At 40.4% G+C, this 19,039-nt stretch overlaps 1 protein-coding gene across 3 annotated transcripts; it reads left to right on the forward strand.

The window, feature by feature from the left end:
• The first annotated feature begins 513 nt into the window (after positions 1–513).
• LOC135263475 (zinc finger and BTB domain-containing protein 44-like) lies at positions 514–17,991 on the forward strand. 3 transcript variants are annotated; one of them, XM_064351516.1, is made up of 6 exons: positions 514–884; positions 6,023–7,138; positions 7,744–7,828; positions 9,555–9,706; positions 10,525–10,825; positions 13,261–17,991. In XM_064351516.1, the coding sequence occupies exons 2-6, from the start codon at positions 6,070–6,072 to the stop codon at positions 13,598–13,600; spliced, it is 1,947 nt and encodes a 648-aa protein (XP_064207586.1). In that variant the 5' UTR covers positions 514–884; positions 6,023–6,069; the 3' UTR covers positions 13,601–17,991. The 3 variants fall into 3 exon arrangements, with proteins under 3 accessions (XP_064207586.1, XP_064207585.1, XP_064207587.1); XM_064351515.1 differs by having other exon boundaries at positions 514–765; XM_064351517.1 differs by having other exon boundaries at positions 515–765; positions 10,525–10,608; positions 13,261–13,427.
• Positions 17,992–19,039: the final 1,048 nt, after the last annotated feature.

A 19,039-nucleotide genomic window follows, 5' to 3' on the forward strand; every position in this document is an offset into this window, starting at 1 on the left:
AGATGCATCTCTTGCCTGAAACTCTCTAATGTTTTTTTTTTTTATTCATCTTGTGCCTAAAGAACATATTATTGCTCCAAACTATATCAGTTACTGTGAAAAGGTTAAAGGGGAGTGACTGCCAGTTTGTCCAATGACAGATTACTTGATGATGTGTGCTTTGTATCACAACTAGGACACATTCCTCTGCAGGTATTTATAAATGTTACTTTCCTCCAACTACATGTATATTTGGTAGAACTGCATTTTTTATGTTCATTAATTTACAAAAGACATGCGTGCTTTTTCTAAACTTCAGAAACTGCACAAGATTAATATGGCATGTAAAGGTGTTTAATCATGCGTGCGTTCATAAATATGTCCGCATGTTCCACTGCATTATTAAAATCGTATTACACAATCGTAACGTTGTACTGAACGTCTTCAATTCCATCCCCCCCTACAGCAACAGTCGTCACCTTACTAGCTAGCTAGCTATCTGGCTAACTGTGGAGTTGGTATTTGATTTTACCGCGCGATGCATTGTGGGACAAAAATAAAGTGCAAAAAAATATCTGAAGGGACAAAGAAGCAAGACGAAGCGGAACGGGCCTTAGTAAACTTTCTAACAATTTCTATCGGTTTCTAAGACTTTCTACAATACGGGGGAACATTACGCAGAACATATTCTGAAGCTCTATCGGTGCGATAAACTTGAAAATTAACTGAGAAATGGGACTTTAATCGGCGAAAGAAAGCAGCCCCAAGCCTGCGAGCTCCACTGCTGTGAGTGTGGTGTATTTACGTTCGCATTTGACTCGCTCTACAAACCCGAGGCTTTGCAGTTGGACGATAGGCCGGGCCGCCCTACTTTTGGTTGGAAGAGATAAATACCAGAAACAAATGTAAATAATATTTGTGTTGAATATATGGTGCAGCAGAGCGCGCGTATAAATCCTGCTAGGTGCTTATTTGCTATAGCTAGCTTGCTAACGCTTAAGCATCCACCTAACTAGTCCAGCTAGATACTGACGTTGGGTAGCGAAGTCTGGCGGGCGAGCTATGATCAGTGTATGATCAATGGAGAAAGCTGAGTAGGGAAACGCTTTTTTAAATTACTTGTGTAGTATGTCAGCTCGGGGAGCCGCAATGTTTTGTAGCCTAAGCTCCTTGTCATTTTAGCTGCGTTCGCTTCAAAAACTGGTCGTTTCTTGTTGCTGATAAAGCCTTTTAAATGTCGTTGGCCTAATTTTCTCCGAATGTGATAACGGAGAATCATATTCATTCTAGTAAAAAAGAGCCACATCCGATGTGTTGTTGGAGCAACGGGAGAGATCATGCCGTCAACACCGCGTCTGCATGTGAAATGCATTGTAAACAAAGTAAGGAGAGCTCAGTGTGAAACCCCGCCCCTAATGTCTCCCTCCTAAAGCGTGGCGGTGCTGAGCTAACCCGCCAGCATTCACGCTCCGGAAGACCTCAGAATCATTTTCACAGCCAGCCGACACTTCACTCTTTCAGTCATTATTCATCGATGTTAAGAGAAACATATCACTTGTCATATTTTCAAAGATGTGCAACTTCACAGTCTCTTGATACGTTTACGAAACCTTTTGCCCTGATCTAGCTCCACATGTCGCCATGCGTTAAAACGTGTTTTTTTAAGGTCACGAGTTTACTGGTTACCCACAATGTAAATGAGAATATGTCTAAAGGGGACACGTTAGAATGGGAGTTTGGAATTTAAAAATATATGTGTTGTTAATCCAAACATGCTAGTTTTGATTAAATGTGCTATGCTTTTAGAAATATTGTAATTCACACAAGAATTCAGCTCAGTTGTCCTAACAACATGGTTTCCCAAATCTAAGAGTACACTGACTACCCACTGTTTAAATAAGAATATTTCTGAGGCACATTTCAGAAAAATTTGCAGTTGGAATTTAAAAATATTTACATTGTCCTCCAAACATGCCAGTTTTGCTGAAATATGTCTTAGAAATATTTCAATTAATATTCTCATTAACAGAATAATTCAGGTCTGATTCCATAACAACCTGTTTCCCAGCGCTGCTGGTAGCTATATTGATTATACATGAGAATATATATTGGAGAATATTTCTAAGGCATATTTCAACAAACTAGGATGTTTGTAAGACATTTAATCATGTTAATAAAGAAAAGCTTGCAATTGCTGTACAATAATCAAACTCATTCAGAGATAAAACTTTGAAGGTACATAGACTGTAAATATTTTAAAATTACATTCCAATTCCAAACTCACTTCACCATGGAGTTGGATGTGGGCATGAATATGCATGCATAATACAGTTATGCCTGTGTGTCAGTGGCTTTGGAACTGGAACTTTTGAACTAAATTGGAAATTTAACCAATAGCCAGTAAGTAGAAAGGAAATACAGTCACTCATGAACTATTATCATTTCGTGCTTGTATATTTGACAGGTTTTTTTTAGGTTTTCAACCCTGTCAAATTGAATTCAACATTACGAAGCATGTATAGTTGAAGAGTAATATCACCTTTCAAGATGAAATAAAAGCCCTATAAATCATCAGTGTGAACGATCACTCTAAATACCTTTAAATACCTGTAGAGTCCTTTGTACTGAAATGCTGGAAACAGAAACTTTTGTTCGTCATGTGTATGTGTGTGTGGAACTGAGACGTGTAGGGGTGTGATGTCTGTCGTTTCCTGTCCAGGGTCTCTGATATCTTACTGCACACCACAGGTACAGTCATTTGTATAATTATGCTAATATGCTAATTAATATAATCACAAACTACATTCTCTCTACTTAAAGATCATCTTCTGTTGTGTTACCACAATTTATACTTTAAAGTTAAATTTTAAAGTACCATTGTTTTACTGTACATACTACCTCTCAGATATGTTCAACTTCAGCAGCACACAGCAAATCAAATTCACTTGACTGCCTTGCAGTTAACTGGTATTTCGTTACTGGATCAATGTACAGTATAAACACATTTGTTTAACCCTCAGTGATGTTGCTTCAACCTGCTGTCAGTTCTGTTATGAAAACCTTTCTGTTTCTAAGTTCTTCTCAGCAGTATGAAGCTATATTTAACTAGTGAGCCTGATCAAACAGGCTGAAGTTGCACCCCCGTCTACTCTTGTGTTAGCACTGTGTGTAATGGGGCAAGAGACCCTTGCTGTTGTTTACTTATTTCCTACAGTTAAAGTACAATTTTCATGGTGCTTTCATGCCTAATGTGGACTTAAAAGAGCTTCATAGGCAAGCCTTTGCTCACAGAGAGCGAGGGCCAGGGAGGTATTTCATTTTTTATTTTTTAGAATGGTAGTTCTGACTATTTTCTTAACCTTGAAACAGGGGAGGGAGAGAAATGGCTCAGTGAGTAAGAATTATCACCATGTACAGCAGCAGGGAGCCTTGTGATAATACTGTCAGAATGGAAGGTTCAGTTTAACTGTGATTGAGGACTGGGTGCGCCTAAGCATCCAGGGAAACTCCATTCAACCGGAGTGGAGCTGACTCCCAGATGTGACACAATAGCTGCTGTAAAGGAGAAGCTTGCCTGTCTGCACAAGAGGATTTGCTTGTAAGGAGTAGGCAGGGGAAGACATTTTCTGTCAGGAGTTTTCATTTTCTCTGAAAGGAGTAGTTTAGAAAAACAGGTGTTCTCTCACAGGCCTAATCCTGTGATTACTTTACAGCACTGCTGTTTTTTCCACAGTGGTCACTTGGTCTGTAAAATTTAGATTTTATATTCAAACATATTTTGAATAGGAAAAAATGATATTGTTAAAAATTAAGGTTTGAATATGTAATTGCAAATATGTGTGCGAAAAATCAAACTTTTCCTGGTTTAAAAACGTTACGTCTTGCTTCTGAATGATCCCATTTTACTCACTCATGCGTACCCATTTAAACTAGCCAATCAAGGAAGAGCGTGCTCATGCGTAGACATTAAGTAACAACATGGCCACAAGCTTGGAAGTAGTGATGGGAACATAATGTTCCTTTTAGTGGGCCGCATGTTTTGGTTCTGTTTTACAAAGAGTTTGTTTGGTTCACTCGTTTGGTCTTTCACGACTTGTGGAAAAACCAAGATGTTGCATGTTAATCATTTGTCATTTATGTACTACTTCTGTCAATGTGAAGCATCCACTCAGTTCAAGATTGTTAAGACTGATTGCATTAATGAAGCCATTTTGAAGTTTTTGTGCATATTTTGCAATAAATATTGTAATGTACTGAAATCTCAGTGGCGATTGTTTTATATTCAATTAAAATGTTTTGGTACAATTGACGGTCTGAATGGTCGCTGTTCCATGTCCATTCTTTGGTTTATTTAACAGAATTAAGGATTATGTCCTGATTTTTATGTGTAGCACAGTTTTTAAGTACTGCTTTTAAAGTTAGTTTGCCTCATTAATAATGATGCATTTGCTAATCCGTGTAGAGCTGTGCGGTTTTCTGAGACTTGTCTCCTGCCAGCTTCTTTTCACACTGCAGCCCACAGCTGAGCTCACATGGAGCTGAGTCAGAGGAGGATTTCATGTGTGGTTTGGCAAGCAGTCCTCGGGTACCGGGTCCACCAGCGGTCACTAGAGTACAATGAAACATGCACCCCAAACGAACTGAATCGCTATCCCTAGTGGGGTGTGATTACCAGTTGTGCTACAGGCCACAGTTGGCACTGGCATGGATTGGATTCGAGACTGGGGGCTCATTTGTTCACCAGAACATCCATTGTCTTCACCAGATCAGCCACCTGGCTTGTCCAGTTAAGGCACTGTTTTATAAACTGTTTAATAAAGCCTTGTATAAATATGTGAGGGGCAAATAACCATCAAAAAAGTAAGATGTATTTCCTAGTCACTTACTCATAGCCTTTCTCCTGTATTTGTTCTTAATTGTCTTGGCATTCAGTGACCAGTTGACTGGCCCTCGGGGCATGTATGTGCTTTTTTAATTGGACCTCATTTAGAATTATTCTGTACTATCAACACACTGTCAGGCTTGTGTTTAAGAAGTCATTCTTTATTTTTATACAGCTGTGCCTCAGCGACCATGCTCTATGGTTTTGTTTTGTTTGGCTAAATGGTGGACTGTATCAGATGGCATTGATCGAAAAGCATGACCACTTGTTTCCATTGTAGTAATTGCATAACAAGGTATCGTACAAAGTTTATATTTTGACAGAATAGTTTTTATTATGTCTACATACGATACAACACTTACAGGAACCTTATAGAAAAATAAATTTTGTGTTGGGGTTTGTACATAAACAGTCAAATCTATTTTAAACTTTATTTTACCAGAGGTATCCAAAATTGACATTCTTCCACTTGGTTTATTTTTTATTTTTGGAGGGGTCGCTCATAAGGCAGGTGTCAGAGGGGACCAAATTTTGAGTTTGAGAGCTCACTTCATACATTTTTGTGACTTTTGGATGCAAAATAGCCACCAAATTTCTGTATCAATTGTATAAAAGCCCACATTGATTTCCAAAATTTCTACATTGATTAAGTATCTGCTTTCTCTTTACTGTTTAAAAAAAGACAAACAATAACAAAAACTTTATTTCCATTACATAGGTAATCGCAGCCAATAGCAAATTAGAAATCAAAGTCCATTTTTCGCTAGCTTGCTGACATTGATTTGCTAGCTAGCTAGTGAAACATCCTGCATTGGAATCGATAGGTAATAACTTAACAAGTTAGCTTAATATCTCTAACTTTAACAAATGGTTATATTAAATTTATAGTTATTCCAAAATTTATGAAGTAAAAATTCTGTAAATCAACCCTGATTCCTGGAGCAGCACTGAGAAAGACTCAGAGTCAGTCAGCAGGGCAAGTAATAGAATATTGAACATTTCAAACAATAAGTCATATGAGTACAAGTCTAAAAAATTAACATTCCTTAGTACTGGTAATTTCAGTATTAATGTGTAGCCTGTACCATTGCCATTGCTTGGGAACCATTTGGAAATTGATTGTTATCAGTGAATGTTGACCAATCTTAATTGCCTTTTCAGGTGAACCCTCATAGCCCGTCTGCAGGAGGTGAAACGGACTCTTCGATATGGGCGTCAAAACATTTACTCACAGTTCCCCCACCCACAGCCAGGAGATGCTGGAGAAGCTCAACGCCTTGCGCAACGAGGGCCACTTCTGCGACGTGACCATCCGCGTGCAGGACAAGATCTTCATGGCGCACAAGGTGGTGCTGGCCTGCTGCAGCGAGTTCCTGCGTGCCAAGTTGGCGGGGTTGCCAGACGGGACCGACAAGTTTGTGCTGGACTTGCACCACGTGACCGTGAGCGGCTTCACCCCCCTGCTGGAGTACGCCTACACCTCCACCCTCTCCATCAGCACAGAGAACATCATCGATGTTCTGGCGGCCGCCAGCTACATGCAGATGTTCGCCGTGGCCAGCACCTGCTCCGAGTTCATGAAGTCCAGCATCCTGTGGAACGCCGGGGCCTCTGCTGCAGCTCAAGAGAAGGTTCAGGAAACTGCGGGCCCCCCCGATGGCCCCACGGGCCGCGCCCTGACGCCCCTGGAGGGCAGCCTGTCTCCGGTCTCGTCTGAGTGCAGCGTAGCGGAGCGGCCCGGCCCCCTCCTCCCGCTGGCAAGTGGGCGGGAGTCACGCCGCAAGAGGCGGAGTTTCGTTGTCATGTCACCCGAGAGCCCGCTCAGCAAGTGCAGTGGCGGTGGGCGAGCGGGCTCCCCACAGGCTCCCAACCCCTTGCCCTCCTCCTTCGCTGAGACTGCCGTTCCTCCAGTTGACTCCTCCTCCCTGGCCTTCCCCTGGACCTTCCCCTTCGGGATTGATCGGCGCTTCCAGTCAGAGAAACCCACCAAACTTCCCGGGAGCCCTCATGGTGGCCTGGAGCAGGCTCGGCCCTCCGACGTGGCCCGAGGGCTGGCCGACTACCTCGCCTGCGAGGGCCCAAAGGCAGTGGCGTCCCCGCTGGAGGCCGAGGAGGACGTGCGGGTGAAAGTGGAGCGGCTGAGCGATGAGGAGGTGCACGAGGAGGCCTCTCAGGCTGTCAGCGCCTCCCAGAGCTCCCTTAGCGACCAACAGACCGTTCCTGGCAGCGAGCAAGTCCAGGAGGAGCTCCTAATCAGCCCACAGTCCTCCTCCATAGGTTTGTCTTCTCCCATGATGTCAGTTACCCAGGTCTGATGTCATTTCCTACATTGTGTCCAATGTCACTTCCTTCTTGATGTCACTTTCTTTATCAGTGTCTGATGTTACTTCCTTTTTACTGTCATCACACAAATATTTGCATGAAAGCTGGACAGAAATACTCAAAAAGCCAGCAGCTTGGAAGTGATGTATTCTGAAGGGTTGTTCATTGTCATGATCTGACAAATAGAAGAGGCCAGCTTTTGTATTTTTAGTTAGAATGCTGGTAGATGGTTTAGGAAACCGTTTACAGGACAAAGGGATGTGGTGTTATGTTGTGTTTCATGTATAGGCTGGTAAAGCACTTACTATTCTTGTCTGTAATTAATGGGAAAATAAGCAAAGCCTATCAATTGACAAGTAAGCATACCACAGTTCTGCATTGAGGTTAAGTGTAGCCAATATGTTTTCTCCTGGCCTGTTGGTAATGTTCTGGTACACTGAGATATGTTGAGGGTTTTTTTTGGCTCTTTTGTATTTTTGTGTTTACACTAAAAAGTCTGAGAAGGCGGAATGCAAAAGTGTGTTTAGATTTATCATGTACTCATCGTCTGTGTGCCACAGGTTCAATTGATGAAGGAGTTGCTGAAGGGTTGCCGTCAATTCAGGGTACATCCAATTCTGCAGGCCACGCGGAAGACGATGAGAGGTAATGGGCTTACCTTCTATTGCAGGCATGTGGCCTCTGTACCCATCTCATTATATCCCCAGTTTAAGGCCAAAAGGTGGTTACTTAGCCTGTCAAATGTCTCAATCCATGAGGGCATTATTACCCATGAATGTTGGCGTGTGTGGAGTCATATACTGTAGCTTTGACCTGCCTGGGTCGGGTGCATCTAAGGAGATACCCTACCCAAACATCAAAATATCATGATGTTCACTGACATTCGGTATTCCCAGGCTTTCTAGATGGTGTTTTGTAATAAATAAATAAAACATTCTATTAAAAAAATACTGAAATAAGAGCTTTAGTTCAAACTTATGGGACTCAGAGGTCCACAAACTGCACGGTAAAGTTACACTTGAACAGCATCAAAATTCCCTTATACAGACTTTACTGTATCTCGTTTTGTCATGTGATGCCATGATAGTTTAATATGGAATAATAATGAACAGAATAAAGCAAATATATATTTTGAAAAGCATGTTCTGTTTGCAATTAGGCATTTTGTTGGTAAGCCGTTGTATAAGCGGGACAGTGTCCAAGGGACATTACGAAAGCGTCTTTCTAGGACCCCAACCGGGTTGCTGATTATTAAAATTCAGTTTGGTTTTAAGTCAATGTTCTCACAGCATGTTTGTTATCATTGATAGCTAGCTAGCCGACTATTGAATGATATTCAAAACAGAACCTAAACTACACCGTCTAGCTGTAACTATGCTAGCTACTCTATATGCAGTCATTCATGGACATCAAGTTGCAAGTATGATATTGTAACTGTTGGCTTGCTTGCTCTTAAAAATTTCCACTTTATTTATCGAGTCAGACTAGCATGAGTATTAATTTAGAACACTGATTGGACTTTTGCAGGTGCTACTTCATAGCCAGGCATTTATAGAAAAAAATTCACAGCCAGTCAGAATTTAGTATTTAGCCAAACCTTTGTGTATTGGTATTGTGGGAATTCAATTTTTGTGAATTTTGAATAAAAGAGGTTGGAAATGGCATAGCAATGACACAATTCCTTAGTACAATTAGCCACTCCAAATGGAATGGGAAGGCAAATGAGTTTTACCTGAAGCTTACCTTTCTGTCCGAAAAATAATAAATAAATAATAAAATAAAAAATAAAAAATGCTTTTTTGCTCTCAGCAGACGATAGTGCAAACACCCAGAGCATGATGTGTAATACCCTAAGATTTTGACAAATTACTACCAGATGTAGGTAGGAAAAACTGCTCTTCTGTTGTGAAAAGAATATGCATTGATTTTTCACGCTTTTCATATGCTGTATTGATGCCCTTGGCTCCTTGTCACAATCTGTATGAGTTCAGTATGAATTGTCTATACATTCCAGGGTACTCCCACAAGTCAAGAAAATCAGGTTGTCATCGTGATGCCAAATCAAGCTGGTTAGGTCACTACTACTCAGATATATTTGACTACATATGGGTTTAACTAATTGTAGTCAGAGGCTTGTTTATTTGTATTCAGTGTGAGTGTATATAAGAATGCAAGAAAATAAGAATACTCATTGATGAGAATTTTCAGTCCACCTAGAAATGTCAATGAAAAAGAAACATAGTTTGAGTGATGATGATTTCAAACATATATAATGTGATTTTGATGCAGGGGTGGGGTTGGTCATGAAACTGATAACTAATATTACATAGTTAACACAGTATCTGTTGTTTTGTTTTTTTTCTTCCCCCAGGTTGGAAAATGTTCAGTACCCCTACCACCTTTATATAAGCCCCTCAGCAAGGCCTGGCACCAATGGACCAGACAGGCCTTTTCAGTGTCCCACATGTGGAGTCAGGTTCACACGCATCCAGAACCTAAAGCAGCACATGCTAATCCACTCAGGTGAGTTACTCACAGGCTCTGAAATGGGCTTTAGAAGAAAAGGGCTGTGGACCCCCTTTTGCCTCCAGAACAGCCTGAATTCTTCACGGCATGGATTCAACAAGGTGGTGTGCTGTCTCGATGGCATCACACAGTTCCCGCTTATTTTTCGGCCACGCATTCATGCTGCGAACCCCAGGTCCACCTCATCCCAAAGGTGCTCTGATGGATTGAGATCTGGGGACTGTGCGGGCCATTAGAGTAAACTGAAGTCACTGTCATGTTCGTGGAACCTGCTTGAGATTATGCATGTTGTGGCACGTTATCCTACTGGAGGTATCCATTTGAAAAAGGGTAGACTGTGGCCAATCTGGCCATAAAGGGATGAACATGGTCAGCAACAATGCGTAGTGATGCTGTGACTTTCAAATGATGCTGAAATTAGTATGAAGTACTAGCAAAGAGGTTGCTCTAGTTTTGATTTGAGCAAAATGGGCAAAGGTGATGTCTTAGTAGGGTCCTTTTTGGTTTTAACTTAAAAAAGTGTGTCATTACTATCAGACTGTAATCAGTGGGAAAGTGGGTCATGACTATTAATTGTCTTTAATGGTTGTGGATTCTTAATTTAACTTCTCTCAGCATGAGGTTTGGTCCATGTTCTCAAATGGTTCTGTTTTTTTCTCTTTTTAGCATTTACTTTAAAAAAAAAAATGTTAACGTTTTGGTATATTTTATATGTATATTCAAAGTATTTTGTTCCCGGAAGGGATATTCTTGTGAAGAAAGTCTTTGTATATTTACAAACCCACGCGCTCTCTCTTTCTTCATCTGTCTGACAGGCATAAAACCCTTCCAGTGTGATCGCTGTGGAAAAAAGTTCACACGGGCGTACTCCTTAAAGATGCACCGGCTGAAGCACGAAGGTAAACGCTGTTTCCGGTGCCAGATTTGTAGCGCCACTTTCACTTCCTTCGGTGAATATAAGCACCACATGAGGGTCTCCCGCCACATTATCCGCAAGCCGCGGGTGTACGAGTGCAAAACGTGCGGCGCTATGTTTACCAACTCCGGCAATTTAATCGTACACCTGAGGAGTCTGAACCATGAGGCGTCAGAGCTAGCAAACTACTTCCAGAGCAGGTGAGGAGTCCGGGGAATTACACTCTCCCCTCCCTTCCACACACCCTTCCACAGCACACCAGGCAGAATACACTTTCTTTTTGTTTTGTATATTTTTAAAAACTCATGCAAAGTCGCTTGGCTGGTGAAAATCATTCCATATGTTAGTGGCGTGTCACTGTGTTCTTTGCATTTCATTTGTACCTTCTCGATATTAATTTTTTTCTATGCTACCTTTAGTCTGGTGTGCGTATCTAGCACATACCGGCTAATAAGTTCATACTGATTGGACGTGCCATTGTTTTCTAAATTGTGAAATGGCACAGAACACATGAAGCATTAATATCTGACGTATGATTTTCACTCAGCGCTGTGATACATGTTCAGTTTTTGCCGTTGCTTCTCTCGGATTGGAACGAAGTGGTGTTTTTAAAGGATGTTAGAATGGCTGTGCAGACACAATGGCCGAAGGAACATACTGTTCAGAGACCAGCCAGATTGGGATCCAGCCTGATCTGATAAACCGGGGGCGGAGCCTCCTGTCCCAGAGGGCTCGGTGTCTGCTGCTTTTTGGTCCGTTTCAGAACATAAGTGGTTCGCTTAAGGCATTATTTTGGCTAAGGAGTCCTCACACCTTGTTTCCAAGGCTTAAATTGACTTGCTTGCTGAAAGGAAACCACAAAAAAACAGACTCTGGGGTCCTCCAGGAGCAGAGCTTGACACCCCGAGATGAATAGGCAGTTGCAGCATAGCATTGCGGGCCCTTGCGGACGCATATCTGCCTGATGTACTGTAGAAATAGAGTCTGTCAGGGCCGCAGCCCTGCTGTTTTAGGGGTTGTCATATGGAGACCCAGAGCTACTAGTCACCCAGATCACATGCCTACCCCCCCACTCACAGTGGGGTAGTCATAGCCATCACTCACTGTCACTTTTACTCCAGTGGACAGCCATTTTCCAAGGCTACAGAATTAGAAGGATACTGGAATGAATGCTAAAAAGCAATTGAATGTCATCATGATGATAATAATAATTATTATTATTATTATTGTCATTATTAGATTTTCTATTGCTTAGAGCAATACATGGCTAATAAGAACCTGGTTATACTGTCTTTTATAGGTTGGTGTTGACAGTTTCACTAACATTCATTGGCCTTATATTCAGTTTCCTCCCATTCTGGCAATATTCAAGAGTAAAAGGTCCTTGAATTTCCACCATGTTGTTTATTTTTTGGAGAATTAATTCTGAAGGGAAGAAATAACGGCTTTTTAGCAGCACCTGTGTTTCAGAATCTGATTTTCAGGCTAGACGTTCAGTCTTTGTCACGTGTAACGAATGCGATCCCGTGTTGGCCGGATGTCTCATAATTCACGGTCTACATAGCACCGCTGTTCCAGCGCGGGGCCCATGCTGTGAACACTGAGAAGTGAACACTAATGGGGAACAAAGTGTTTTATGGCCACTGAATAACCCTGCGAGCTGCCATGTCCTCCAAGTTTCTATCAAACACTATAAACCAGAGACCGGTGCTAATCGGGCAGGACGGTTACTGTGTTATTTCTGGATCTCTTTGGCTGAAGATCAGATTGTCTGTTTGCATGTTTTACAGTGCCTGTAATCAGTCTGGGCGTTCGGGCTCGTGCCAGAACCTCTGGAAGGGTGCTATTTACCCTCTTTATATGGTTTCATTTTCCTTGTCTATTTCCCCCTCCCCCTTTTTAATACCTTAGTCTGTGTTCATTTTTGCAACTCACACGTCACTTAAGCTTTATGTTCTGCATGAAACAGAAATGTACCTGACACAAGGAGTTCAATTTCTCAGCTTAATTCATGTTATTATGCTTGATGTTATGGCAGTACAATAGATTTGTTCTGAAGCAGTGGAACTGTTTAGAGTTTGATACAATGGCCCTTCTGTCCTTTTACCACATTCACATGTATTCTCTAGTATTTTACTCTGTATTAAGTTTTATTATGTCACAATGAAACAAAAAAATGCAAAATATGACTTTTTTTCAAAGGCTCATATTTCAACATAATTGAATTCTATTGAAAGCCAAGGATCTATTTTTAAATCTTGCCTTTACCATTAGAACATCTTAAAAGCTGTCATTTCTTCTGGCAGCTGTCAGTTAGATGTGAATGATGATTTGCTGTCACACGTTTCATGGAAATGGAATATACAGCACAGAATTTGGAAAATATAACTATTATATAGATATAAATATAATATAAATATTTTATAACAATGCATATTTTAATATATTGCAGTATTTGAAAGTGATGATTATTAGTATATTTGTTGGAATATCTTATAATGTATCTTACTGAGATATATTTCCGGTATATTCCACGTCCATGAGACCTGCATTGCACGTGTGAGGGGGAGGAAGGGATTGTTCTCAACGGCGCTCTGTGTGTTTGCCCTTGGCCTGCTGTGGCGTGGGTGTGCAGTGACTTCCTCGTGCCCGACTACCTGAGCCAGGTGCAGGAGGAGGCCCTGGGGCATTACGACCTGGCGGAACACGGGTTCGAGAGCACCGCCTCCGTCCAGATGCCCGTCATCTCCCAGGTCTCCTCCACCCAGAACTGCAGCGCCGCCTTCCCCCTCAGCCCCCCGGGGCCTCTGACGGACAGGGAGGAGGAGGAGGAGGACGAGGCGGACGCGGAGGAAGCGGAGCAGGCGGGGACCCCAGAGCCAAAGATCCAGCCCGGCGGCAGATCTCTGGGCGCTCCTGAGGACAGACTCCCCCAGGAGGTGAAGGAGGAGCTGGCCTCCACCACGGTGGAGTGAGGACGTCCGCTCCCCCTCCGACCCCGCCCCTGCAACCCAATGCCCTGCCACTGGAAAGTGCCTGAAGTCTCTTTAATCTTCACAAGTACCGAGAAAACAAGAGGTCAAAACCCTCACTGACCGAAAACAAGTATCTCTGTTCTGTTTCCTTGTGCCTGTTTCTGCTTGGTCCTGTGTGTGAATTTTTTTATTTTTATTATTTTGTTTTCTTCCTCTTTGTGTATGACTGTTTTAATAAGTGCTGTGGTGTACATTATTTTAAAGTGCCGTGGCTGCAAAACAGACTTGATGTTGCATTTTAAAAAATTTAGCAGCTTGTAATGAGGACTTGTGTGAAAACACTGTTGGATATTGTTGACAGTTGTGAATTGTGTGTATGTGTGCGCGTGTTTTCCCTAAGAATATGAACCACGTATAAATACTTAAACGAAACGTAAGTATTTAAATGGCGTTTTAATGTGATTTAACTTGAAAATTGGCATCATGCTCTCATCACAAGAAAACCGGAGTATTGCGGTCCCCTCCTCTCAGACCTTCGATGCCACGGGTGACGGGTGCCCGTGGTCCTAACTTGGCTCCTTCTCCTCCGCAACTGTGCCGTTTTAAGGCATGAGACCGGGGGGGGGGTGAGATATTGGGGTGTAGAGACTGCGTCCTGTGTGTCTAGTCCCTAGGCTCTAGTGTTAACGGCCAGGGGTGGTGTTGCTGTACTGATGTGGCATTGTTTGTGGCATAAATGGGGAAATGTTGAACTGAGATATGTCTTAGAGAAATGAAGACTGTTCAGCACAGCACCCTACTGGGTGATTCTGCCTCCTACAGAACTCTGTGACAAGGTTAGAGTCTCATCAGAGGAGAGAGGATTGGCTAATCGCATTGCCAATGGGAACAAAATAACATTTGAAGATGTTGCATCATATCATTTTGAAGTTGTACCTTCTAGAACTTTAGTGCTTGGCCCACTGTGAACTTATTTTATGAATATCTGTGACTTCCTGTCACTCCTCCATACCGAAATGAAATATGCTGCAATATATCGAAATGAAAGGTATTTGTCTGGATATTATTTTGCAACACTCCAAAATATGGACAAACATACAAATTGCTGAAACTTTGGATAGATATATAAAAAATAAACTGCTGTGAAATATATTTATCGCTGTATTTTCACTAAAACCCACATTTTCAGTATATCGCAGTATATACCATTTGTACAAGATTATCTTTTTTTATTCATTTACCATCGTACTGAAGTTTGCACATCACTGACAAGTTTTGTCAACCACTCAAAAGGTTGACTAAGGAGAGTGTAGCTGTTATATTGTGGAGGATGAAACTGAAAGCAGTGACTGCCAGGTCAGTGTTGTAAATGAGAATTTGTTCTCAATCACTTTTACCTGGTTAAATAAAAAAATAAATAAAGCATTTATCAGCAACTATTTTCAAGGGTTAATGTTTGAGTGATAAGGCCCTTAACTTGTGTGTGCGTGTGTGTGTGTGTGTGTGTGTGTGGACAGCAAGCTTATTATTATGTACAAATGGAAACAGACTTATGTGTAACCCTCTATCTGAACAAATTCACGTACATTAAAAACTAATTTGAGCTAACGGTTAAAAAAGTGTCAAAAAAAGTTGGATGGTTAATTTCAGTGATTTGTGTCATACAGTATACAGACTTGTTTTAGTTGGTTTTGAAGTGTGGTGTGGAAATCCTAATTGTACAGTCATAATTAAAGTAGCTCCGGGTATATTAAATGTGCTCTAATATTTATCAAATCACATTCATCAAAATAGATGGGAAACACTAAATGTATAACCTAAACTTGTTTTCAGTTACGAATAGCTTGTAGTAAGCATTAATTGTTTAGCCAGTTTATTAACAACAAAATAGCTTTGGCATATGGTCCAGTGATGGCCTCTGGCATTTGTTTTTTTAACTTCTAATAATATTTATTTGTTTTGTTGTATGTTTCCTTACCCTATCCTCCAGTGGTAAAGCAAAGTGTACATGAATTGTGGAGTGAATGTAGTTTGACATTTTATAATTATTCATGATTATACACTGGAGAGCAGAGGTTGCATAAGTAGGGTTACTGATATCAGAATGTGACTGAGAAAAACATTTTTCCAAGTGAAAGACGTGTTTATGACTCGCCACTCCTGCTTGTTTGTGATTTATTGAAAAAGTATATATATATATATTCCAGATGCTGAAAGTTACTGCATTTTTAAGAAGTTTTTTTTTCCTTCTCTTGAACAGTCGCTTGTTTTATGACCGCTCTTTGCAGCTCTTAGTTGCACTTTCTAGTTTTAAAAAACTTGCCGTAGTGGATCAACATTCTCACCTCACGAATGGGGTGGGTTTGCAGTTTGAGTGACTGAAGAACCCAGAATCGACGCCCTTGTGCTCATTGCGTTACACTGATGGCTTAGCTGTGCTTGATAGTGTTCTAGAGCTGATAGGTTCACGTTGACTATGGGGTAATATAACCTAAACTTTTATATCACTCGAAAAGATATCACCCCTTGCTGGAAAATCCTGTAATATTCCTTTTTTTAAGCAAACAATTTGGCATCCACTCTGAATTAAAGATCTGGTTTATACATATAGTAAGGGAGCAAAGCACAAAGAGTACTGTACTTCTGTGTGATAAGGGAATTGCAAGAGGCAATCTGCTGACATTGTTTTCCAAATTTAACCTTGCTGATGTCAGGTGGTTAGGTGGTCTACATATATATATATATATATATATATATATATATAATCTTAATAAAATGCTGCTGTACAGTCATGATGATTCAAAAAAGTGGCCTAAATATTTCAGTAAATTAATTTAGACATTTTTGTGCAATAAATTGAGAAGGGTTGTAAGGTTTGTTGCCAACCGACTTTTTGTATGAAAGAGTGTTGTGTTAATGTGTAGCTCTTGTGATGTGACTGAGAAGGTAGACTGAAGATCAGTTTCAGTTTTCTCATCCTGTGATAATGAACCAGTGGTTCTCAGCCCTAGTCCTGGAGTAGCCTTGTGTATGCTAGGTTTCGTTACAACCATGCTTCTGATTAATTTAGGCTGCTCCAAATGTCTTTAAGTTGCATCATTTTGTGGGTTTTTTTGTTTGTTTGTTTGTTTGTTTTACATAATGCAGGTTTGTTCATCACCATTGCTTTGTCTTTGAATTTTTAAGTTTCCGCAAATGATGTAGTTTCAGTGTCCAGGTGTCCACACGAATAGCATTTAGGACATTATTGAGTTCAGCTGTATGTCTATCAATGACTCAGTACAAAATGCAGTATGACTCCTTTACTACAGTAGAGTTAAACTCATTGTCTGAGAACTGATCTGACTGACTGAAGTTTTAAAAGTTTTGAAAGTTCATTCTTTATAACAGAAATATAAGTTTCTGATATAATGTGGCATTAAGAGGGTGAATCACCCCTCATTGGACATTATGTCTATTTAAAAAAATATTTAACAGTACTTAACAGGAATTGCAGAACAATTAGTGGACAAGGGGGGCACTTCAGGACCAGGGTTGGGAACTACTGATGTGGACTTCAAAAAGCCACTGAACTCCCTCAAATTATGACTCCTGCATTCAGTTTCTCTTTGTGAATTTGAGAGCATGTGCATACTGGCTTTCAACGTCTCTGTAGCCGCTACCTTGTTGAGGTCGATGAGACTATGCCATCATGCCTTGGGCCATACAGTCATTTTGACACTTTGTTTTTTCTCATAAACCTGGTATCTTTTGGCATGAGGACATGTTTTTTCCACACCTTGCTACTGATGTGGAATGTTTTAATATGTTTCTTCTGGTAGTTTTGCATTTTATATATCATACAGTTTCTGGTTCATAGTGTTTAATGGAGGGGTGTAGCTATTTGTCACTATATATATTTTTGTGAGCTTTTTGTATTTCAATTACTGTTTGATGAATATGTCCTTTTTTAAAAAATTCTTAATGTGAATACCAGGAGACGGTCAATGGATTTTGAGCCTTATAGTGTTCACTTTGTGACTATGTCTGTATTATATATATATTGTATAGTTTCATTAATCTAAAGCCTAGTTTTATTAGTATTGTGTGCCTTTTGATATTGAATCTGTAGTTTATTTAAATGGTTTTAAACATCCAATGATGGTTATTACATAAAAGAGTGGTCACAATTTAATTTGTAACATATTTGTTTTATGAAGTACTGCAGCTAGATTATAATACTCTTCAGAGAACATTCACAATTAGAAAAAACAGCGGAGTTGTTTTTCTTTATATTATTGGATGTTTTAAGCCAGGTTATTGTGGTTTTGAGATTGCAGATATGTTAACTGGGGATTTTTGTTTTGTACAAACAACACATTTAGATTGTAAATAAAAGACAATGCATCAAATCTGTGCAATTGCAAATTTTTTTCTAACCTAAATCAATTAGTATGACAGAAAATTGACATCAGTTGGCATTGACTCGCCTTCCATTTTAAATGCCGTGTATATTTGGAAGTCTGAGTGCTGAGTCTGAAAAACACCACAGGATCAATGGTGCAATTTCTGTCAACCACATTTGCTCCTTTCCAACTTGCCCACCCCCTCGTCCAACACTGCTTTGTGACAAGATGATGTTTTAGTCTGAGTTAAATGAGGATGAGTCAAAGTATGAAACAATGAAAGACAATTAGATGAATGGAGGCTTTCGCCCTTTTTGACAGGGATTGTCTTCGACTCCCCCCATCCCACATTCCATTCCTGGCGCACACTCCTTATTGCCAATATCATCCACCCATACTGCACAGTGGAAGAGGCTAGAACATGTATTTTATGGATTGCCGAAAGTATGAATGCAAGACAATGAATGCCCCTTTAAAGGCAATGATGTTTTCTATTTTGTTGAATTCTGTTCTAGGAAAGAAATTGTGTGAAGTAGATTAAAGAAGACCAGAGGATTAGAGAGAAAGAAGAGGATTTGACATATAAGGCATACATGTTGATTTATGACAGATGTGGAGCTTTGCTCTTCTATATTCTATTTTGGAATGCACTTTATTCTAGGTGGATTTTTGTGACCCTAAAAATGCTGCTGTATTTCATGTTAGCACGAGCTCTCATTGAATAATGCAGCCTTTGACGCACCCACACAGAGCAAGTGCTGAAAAACATATGGAGGAAAACAGCTACTGGAGAGAGGACCACTGCACATTATTTAGTAAACACACCTATTCAGAGCAATATGAACAGTGTTTAAGAATGTATTGTGGCAAAACAAAGCATATTCGGAAGACAATATTTAATATCGTGCCATGATCTTATGTATTAGTTATAGTCAACAATGGTGGTAGCAAACACAAGTCTCATCAAATATTGTATTGATATTGCACATTTTATATAACATCTGTCACAGTATAGGGCTGGTTATTCATCTAAGCAGATTTATGGTGCATGGAT

This window comes from Anguilla rostrata, chromosome 9, assembly GCF_018555375.3.
Source record: "Anguilla rostrata isolate EN2019 chromosome 9, ASM1855537v3, whole genome shotgun sequence".
NCBI lineage: Eukaryota > Metazoa > Chordata > Actinopteri > Anguilliformes > Anguillidae > Anguilla > Anguilla rostrata.

Coding starts and splice junctions, on each gene's coding strand:
- LOC135263475 (XM_064351516.1), top strand. CDS start 6,070: ATGGGCGTCAAAACATTTACTCACAGTTCCCCCACCCACAGCCAGGAG. Junction 7,139..7,743: donor CCCACAGTCCTCCTCCATAG/GTTTGTCTTCTC, acceptor TGTGTGCCACAG/GTTCAATTGATGAAGGAGTT. Junction 7,829..9,554: donor CACGCGGAAGACGATGAGAG/GTAATGGGCTTA, acceptor TTCTTCCCCCAG/GTTGGAAAATGTTCAGTACC.